General features: G+C 56.6%; 1 protein-coding gene across 2 annotated transcripts; it reads left to right on the forward strand.

The window, feature by feature from the left end:
* Nucleotides 1-1,174: 1,174 nt before the first annotated feature.
* PIGC (phosphatidylinositol glycan anchor biosynthesis class C) lies at nucleotides 1,175-7,591 on the forward strand. 2 transcript variants are annotated; one of them, XM_039483544.1, is made up of 2 exons: nucleotides 1,175-1,309; nucleotides 4,668-7,591. In XM_039483544.1, exon 2 carries the CDS (start codon nucleotides 4,895-4,897, stop codon nucleotides 5,786-5,788), a length of 894 nt encoding a protein of 297 aa, XP_039339478.1. In that variant the 5' UTR covers nucleotides 1,175-1,309; nucleotides 4,668-4,894; the 3' UTR covers nucleotides 5,789-7,591. The 2 variants fall into 2 exon arrangements, with proteins under 2 accessions (XP_039339478.1, XP_039339479.1); XM_039483545.1 differs by lacking the exon at nucleotides 1,175-1,309 and adding an exon at nucleotides 1,861-3,148.
* The last annotated feature ends 433 nt before the right edge of the window (nucleotides 7,592-8,024 follow it).

The raw sequence follows: 8,024 nt of genomic DNA on the forward strand, positions 1-8,024 counted from the left end.
GGGTGAGGGCTCTGGGGTGGGGAGTGGCTGGGGATGAGGATTTTGGGGTTCAGGCAAGCCACAGAGGACCCCCAGCCTTCTCCCTGCTGGCAGCAACAAGCTCCAGGGGAGGGCCATCCTCTTCCCCCCTGCACCACTCTCACCTCGCACCACTGTCAGCACACATGCTCCTAGGGCCCCTCTCAGGTCCAGGAAGCCCCCTCACCTCCCCTGTGGTGGGTGCCGGGAGGGGGGCTGTCATCATATGTACGTGTCCTCCACTGCTGCTGCCACTCACTGTAGCCTCACTGGGGTGGGGAGTGGGCTGCCCCTTGTCCAGTATGAGGCAGGAGCGGTGACTGCGGGTGAGGGGCCCCCTGTGCTGGTGGAGGGTCCTGCTGGAAAATGAAAGGGTCTGAGGCGGAAGGGCAGGCTCAGGGTCAGTCTGCCCTGTGACTAGTGAATGGGGGGGGGTCACTAGGACCCCTCAGCGGCAGTTGATGCTGAAAGCCAGCAGGGAGTCAGCCTGGAGCTGCAGGGGACAGGCAGGGACAGGGGCCTAGGGGAGGTGCGCGGGGCAGTGAGCGGCCCGGGGGACACTCGGGGGAGGCGCATGGGGGCGGCAGGCAGGGCCTGGGGAGAGACCCTGGCCCTGAATATTGCTGGAGCCTGGGCACCACAGGCCCATAGAACTCGCTGCCCCTGCAACCTCGGATGATTTAGTTCAGGTTTATATGATTTTTTAAATTATTTTATAATTTCTACTATAAATCAAAACGGTCTGTTACTCTGTTCTGACCAAACGCTGCGTTGTCATTTTTATCCAAAACAAAATGTCAGGGAAATCAACACGGTCCCTTGGGAGGTTTTGATTCTGACAAAGCTGCATTTCCAGACGGAACAAACACGCCATCGGAAACGTTCCCACCAGCTCTGCTCGGGGCCAGCTGGCATCGGACAGGCTGCTTGGGGTGACCCTGGATATTTCGGATTTATCCGGTCTCCTGCGAGGGGGCCCAGACCAGATATCAGGGGCTTTGTTTTATACACAATTATTAACACCCCTCCCCCAAATGTCCATATTTTCCACACTCTCTATCTGGCCCCCTAGCTCCGGCCCTGGTCCGGCCCCACGCTCTCGCACCCCTGGCAGCAGCGCGCCGTGCCCGGATCGCTCCCGCTCCCCGGCCCGGCGCAGGCTGGCGTGTCTCGCTGCAGAGCCGGCAGGGGGCAGCGCCCGCGCGGTGACAGGCTCAGGCCCTGCCTACATGGCGGGGAGAGACTCGCACCCGCGCAGACAGGAAGCGGCTTCCCAGCGGCCTAGGCCCAGGTACCGAACCCCGGTTCCTCCCTTGCCCCGTGCCCAGCCGCGCTGCCCGCTCGGGTTCGCAGCGGGGGCTCCTTGCCCCGGGGCGCTGCTGGCAGCAAAGGCCGCGGCTCGGGGCAGCAGGAGCGAGGAGCCCAGCACGGCCCCCTGCGGGGCCCGCTCCCGCTCGGGGGAGCCGGGGGGTCGGTGCGGCAGTGTCGGGTCCCAGCCCCGCCTGCTGCCGGAGCTCCGCCGGGGGCGCGCTGCGTCTCCGCCCCGCGTGTCTGACCTGTGCACCCCCGCCCCGCCTACACCCCCGACCTGTGCAGCCCCCACCCACATCTAACCTGTACAGCCCAACCTGCACCCTCCCCGATCTATACAGCCCCCCACCCACAACACTCTGACCACTACAGCCCCGCCCACACCCCGCACGGTACAGCCCCCCCCCCCCACACCCAGCGCAGTACAGCCCCTGCTACACCTACACCCCTCAACCTCTGCAAGCCCCACCCCACACACATCTAACCTGTACAGCCCAGCCTGCACCCCTCCCCGATCTATACAGCCCCCCACCCACAACACTCTGACCTCTACAGCCCCGCCTACACCCCGCTCTGTACAGCCCCCACCCACAACACCCTGCGCTGTACAGCCCCCTGCTACACCTACACCCCTCAACCTCTGCAAACCCCCACCCCCACACTCATCTAACCTGTACAGCCCAGCCTGCACCCCTCCCAGATCTATACAGCCCCCCACCCACAACACTCTGACCTCTACACCCCGATCTGTACGGCCCATCACCTCACAAGACTCTGCACTGTACAGCCCCTCGCCCCACCTATACCCCCCGAACCTGCACAGCCCCTCACCTACAACCCCCTGCCCTGTACAGCCTCTCTGCCTACACCTCCTGATCTATGCAGTCCTGCCCACCACCCCCTCTATACAACCGCCTGTCCTCCACACTAATCTCTACAGCCCCCCTGCCCCACACCCCTCGACCCAGCTCCCCATTCCACACACATCCTAACCTGTACAACCCAGCCTACACGTCCCGCACACCCCATCTGTACAACTGCCTGCTTCCCACCCCCTTGATCTGTTCAGTCCCCTGCTTCACACACCCCAACCTACACAGCCCCGCCTACACCCCAGCTTGTACAGGCCCACACTCTCCCCCACCCCAGCCCAGCAGACCCCCCCACACCTCGATCTGTACAGCCACACACACATACCCCTGATCCGTACAGCTCTGCATACGCCCCCGATCTGCACAGTCACATACCCCTGATTTGTACAGCCCTGCATACACTTCTGATCTGTACAGCCACAGCCCCCACACCCCCTGATCCGTACAGCCGTGAGTGCACACACCTCTGATGTGTACAGTCCTCTGCTCCCCATGTGTCTGATCTGTACAGCTCTCCAGGGTTTGGCTCCTGTTGTCTCTTCCCCTCCTAGAGTTTTCACCCAGGAGTTGAGATCTGGGGAAGTGGGGTGCCTCTGGGGCTGGGAGTCCCTTGAGCTGTTTGTCCCTGGGCTGAGGCAGGGTGTTCTCAGCACAGGTCTCAGGATTTAACCCCATGCCATTTGCTCTGCCCAAGCACAGAGTTGGTAATCTTTGGGGCATGTTGCAAAACCAGGCATGTTTACTCAGGCTTTCCTTGAGCGGGGAATGGGCTCAACTTCTGAGAATTGAGCTGTTCTCAATCCTGCAATGAGCTCCCTTCAGCTGGTCTCCATGGGGCACTGTGCTGGCACAGAGATCCATCCACACACCGCTCATTGCAAACCTGGGGCCTTAGCGGGCAGACTTCAGAGATATAATGGTTCCTGCATCCCAGGCCTCGCTACAAGGTAACAGTGAGTCCTTGGTGTGTTTCATCCACAAGCCCTTTCCAAACACTAACGCGATTGGATTTATAGTTCGGTCTCGTTCATGAGTTCCGGAGTATTTACAGTCAAGAAAAATTCCTCTTTGCCTGTAGCGTAAAGGTATTTTCACTCTCTTTTTTCAAAATTGAAAGAATCAGGTGAAATTTGGCCTAGAAAAGTTTTCCATTAAAAAAAAAAATCCACTGCAACCAGGGATTTCCTCATTTATATAAAGCCATTCCTGCAGCCTGGGGAATGCCCAACATTGCAGCACTGTGCTAGGGCATGAGAACCTAAACCATTCATTTCTGCTGAAGGACGAGAAATGTGATGGGTGAAATCTGGACTCCCTTGAAGTTTATGTTAAAACTCCCACTGCCATCAGTGCAGTCAGCTTTTCCTCCAGTGCGTGTAAGAGAGTCACTGTCCAGAGTTCACTTGGACGTAGGACAGTGGAACAAAAAAGATACAGGAATAAGACATCAGGGCCAATGTTCCCTCTAATTTTTTACATCCATGTGTGGAATGAATTTTGTTATGTGCACCAATATGGAGGTGATGTGTGGTGGGGGTGAGGAATTCAGAGTGTGGGAGGGGGCCCAGGGCTGGGGCAGAGGGTTGAGGTGCAGAGGGGGTGAGGGCTCTGGGGTGGGACTGGGGATGAAGGGTTTGGGGTGTGGGAGGGAGCTCAGGGCTGGGGTAGGGGTGTTGGGGGCTGAGGGCTCTGGCTGGGGATGAGGGCTCTGGGGTGCAGGCTGCCTTGGGGCCCCAGTGGGGAGAGAGTACTCCCCCCAGCCCTCTCTTGCCACAGCAGCTCGGGGCTGGGAGAGGGGCACCTCTGCCTGCCTGCATGGCCCTTGATAGCCTGCTGTGCGGCTGCACAGCTTAGAGGGAACATAGATCAGGGCTTGAATTTTACCCCTTTTAATAAAGGATTCCCATCTGCTCCGTGGAGGGGCAGAACAGACCCAGCCTAACCCCATGCAGGGGCTGCTTGGCTCCTTTGCCTCTGGCTAACTTCCTTCCCCGCCATCTGTCCTGCAGCATGCATGGTGCAGGCAAGGGGCTCAGCTGCACGACAGTGCTAGGACCCAGAGCTCTCCATGCAATTCTCTCTGCAGCCACTGCCCAGTAGGTTGCTTGGTATTTGGTTCTGCTCAGAGAGATTAAGGGACTTGCTCAAGGTTGCATGGGCTCGGGATGGAGCTGGGAACAGAATCCAGGAATGCCAACTCTTAGGTCTCTGTTCTAATCTGTAGTTACCAGAAAAAGCACCCGAAGATGCTCATATGACAGAAGCCATCTGGCTAGCAGTGTGTGAGAGAGTCCAAGGGAACTGAATGTGGCTTCCCTAACAGCAGTGCAGTAGCTTATTCTGTGCAACGTCTCCTGCTTTTCTCAAAGAGCTCCCGGGCCTTGCCTGGGGATCCGAGTTCAGTCATTGAATCTCTTGTCTGCATTGCCCAGCAGTTGAGTGATCCGTTGTGCGTTTGTTTTCTAGGGGCTGGCAGGGCTCTGCACAGAACGAAGAGGTGACTCTCAGCCCTAGCCTGATGCGCAGAGCTCTGAGTGCTTTGTGATGAGCCCTTCTCGGAGGAGGGGACTACAGAAACCTTCCACTTGTGCACTCCTGGAGAACAAGCCCTCCCCTGTGCGTGGCTCTCCTAGGTCTGTGTGAAGGGATCTCACTCCAAGAGGCTGCTGACGCAGCAGGGCTGTGCTGGGAGAATGGTCTTTGCCCAGGTAGAAGCGAGCCCTGGGAAGTGCTGGCAGAAGGTGCTGTATGAGAGGCAGCCCTTCCCAGATAACTATGTGGACCACCGGTTCCTGGAGGAGCTGCGGAAGAACATCTACGCCCGCAAGTACCAGTATTGGGCAGTGGTGTTTGAGTCCGGGGTGGTGATTCAACAGCTGTGCAGCGTCTGCGTCTTCGTTGTCATCTGGTGGTACATGGACGATGGACTGCTGACCCCACAGTGGCTGTTCGGGGCTGGGCTGGCCTCTTCCCTGATTGGCTACATCCTGTTTGATGTCATAGACTTGGGGATGGGGAGGAAGGAGAGCGGTCGGACCCGGTGGGCGGACTTGAAGAGCACCCTGGTGTTCATAGCTTTCACCTATGGCTTCTCCCCGGTGCTGAAGACCCTGACGGAGTCAATCAGCACGGACACCATCTACGCCATGTCAGTCCTCATGCTCCTGGGGCACCTGATCTTCTTCGACTATGGGGCCAATGCCGCCATCGTCTCCAGCACGCTGTCCCTCAACATGGCCATCTTCGCCTCCGTGTGCCTGGCCTCCCGGCTGCCCCGCTCCCTGCACACCTTTGCCATGGTCACCTTCGCCATCCAGATCTTTGCCCTGTGGCCCATGCTACAGAAGAAGCTCAAAGCACGGACACCCTGCTGCTATGTGGGGGTGACCCTGCTCTTCGCCCTGTCTGCGCTGGCTGGGCTTCTGACCATCTCAGGCGTCGCCGCCCTTCTCTTTGCCCTTCTGCTGGTCTCCATTTCATGCCTGTGTCCTTACTGCCTCATCCGGCTGCAGCTGCTCAAAGACAACATCCATGGGCCTTGGGATGAAGCTGAAATCAAGGACGACCTCTCCAGGTTCCTCATGTAGACTCGTCTAGGACATGTGGCAGGCAGGCAGGACCCCTACAGTGCTACCGGAACAAAAGCCTTCTGCCTTAGAGACGACCTCCTGAGTGCCAGTGTTATAAAAGAGTCTCTTCTCCCAGAGTGAGACAAACTGCTTGGTACATACTAGGAACTTCCCTCTCCCCCCGCAATGTATATGTGTATCGCTCTCATTCATTAATACTAGCTGAGCTCCCACCGCGGAAGTGTGGCGAGAGCACAGGTAGACAGAGGACTGCAGGCAAATGCCAGCATTTTATCCACCATGTCACATGCTCAGAGCAGGTCTCCATGACATATGTGGCACTTAATACCAGCTATAGGGCACGAGCATCTTCTCCCCACTAGTGCTGCTGTTGGCTCTGCTGCTTGGGGAACTGAATTAATGGTAGCAATAGTGGGGAATGTTTTAGCCAAAGTTTGCTGGTGTAGGTGAGGCCCACTGGAATTGCTGGGTATTTGGAGAGCAGCTTTTGAAATCTCTTTGGCAAGCTGGACTTTCTGGCTATTAAAAGCATCCAATCCCTCAAACCTCCCTGCCTTTGTCATTCTTCTGTGAGACAGCCCAGCGGGAGCAGCACATGGGGGGCAGCTGATGGGGCAGGCAGATCAGATCCAGGGGCTGTATTTTGTCTAAGGGCAGAGCTTTCATTTCTTAGTTCAGAGGTGTCACCGCAGAAGCAGGAGTGTGGGGCAGGCGGGCAGATCAGGAGTGGGAATGCAGGATACCTGACTGTGCATTGGAAGGCCCTGTGTTTGCTCCCATTCCAGTGTTACATGGAATTTCTATGTGTCACTGTAACACAACCAGTGAGAAACTCAAGCAGAACACCCTGGCTTTATCTCCCTGCAGCTTGCAAAGCTGTTGGGTCCGATGTGTGTCCGGAAACACCCCCAGGTTCTTATTGTGATGGCATCTTTCCTTCTCAGGCTGATGTAGCGCTGGGTATTTCCGCCAACAGACAGGCACAAGCAGAGGAAGGGGATTGTTTGCCAAAGGCTTCCAGCAACACTCTGGCGAGCCAGCTTGGTCTGCTTGGCTGGAACACAAGATGATGGACGTGCCTCAATTGTCTGACCTTATCGTGCTGCTCCCCTTTGAGTCCAGTCCATTACCGACTGACTCAGCTGTGGCTAGTGCTGTCTCCTTCCCACGAGAGCAAGACATCTCGGCTGTAGCAGCTCTGAGAGGCCTCTCCTTTCGCACCTCTGTGCTACCTGTGCTCTGCAGGACTGTTTGTTCCCAGCACACTTCAGCAGGGATCGCTCGCTCCTTGTCAGATCCGAGGGCTGGATTCTGGGTTTTACGCATTCATTCAGGGAGAGGCTTAGTTTAAATCATGGTCATGGGTGTAATTCCCCCAACCCCACAGATGGGTTTGTTTCATGCTGCTCATCCATGCACTCTTGCTCTGATGTGTGAGCTCCTCCATCAGCGATCTCTGGCAGTGCTCCCTGCATTGACAGGTTGGTGCTCAGCACTCGCCCTCTGGAACAGCTGTTCCTGCTAGTGCTCTGAGTCCTGCTGGTTACTTCAGTGTTAGGGCAGCGTGGCAGGGAGGGCATGAAGAACAGACTGAGAGGAGTCAAACAGCAAGAGGGGATTGGTGGAATGGCTCAGCTGTACAATAAACCCCAGCCTCAGCGTGCAAGGTCACCTCCTGTACCCAGATAGCACTACGGAAATGATTATTACAATAGAGCCTAGGGTCCCATTGTGCTATTGTACATACTGTGACAAAGTTCCTCCTCTACCTTAGTGGATCCTGCGCTTATTTGTTGCAATAAATAAAGCCAAGTCCGTCAGTCTGTTCCAGTGGAGCGCCCTCGTGGGAGTTTTCCACGTCCTTTTATTGTAAATGGTTACATAAATCATCCTATTATGCGCATGTACTAACTCAATCCAACTTCTCGCCCCCTCTCCTGATTGGTGCTTTATGCACTGCGTGTTCCAGTGGTAAACACCTGGTCGGCGCTTAATCAGTGTGTCTCCTGATCGGATGTTGAGGGGGGGAACCACTTCCGCCGCTCTAAATTCGGGGGCGGTCTTCCTACCCCCTTAGTGCTTAAGAAGTGTAAAGTTCCTACACTTATTGGCGGATTTGCTCACCTCACAGATTCACCATGTGGGTCGGGAAACAGCCCAGAGACCTTCCCCTGTGGTAGAAGCCACAGTACAGGTCAATTCCTCCTGTGTCTGATCAGGAGTTGGGAGGTTT

This window comes from Mauremys reevesii, linkage group 8 (assembly GCF_016161935.1).
Source record: "Mauremys reevesii isolate NIE-2019 linkage group 8, ASM1616193v1, whole genome shotgun sequence".
In the NCBI taxonomy this organism is placed as follows: domain Eukaryota; kingdom Metazoa; phylum Chordata; order Testudines; family Geoemydidae; genus Mauremys; species Mauremys reevesii.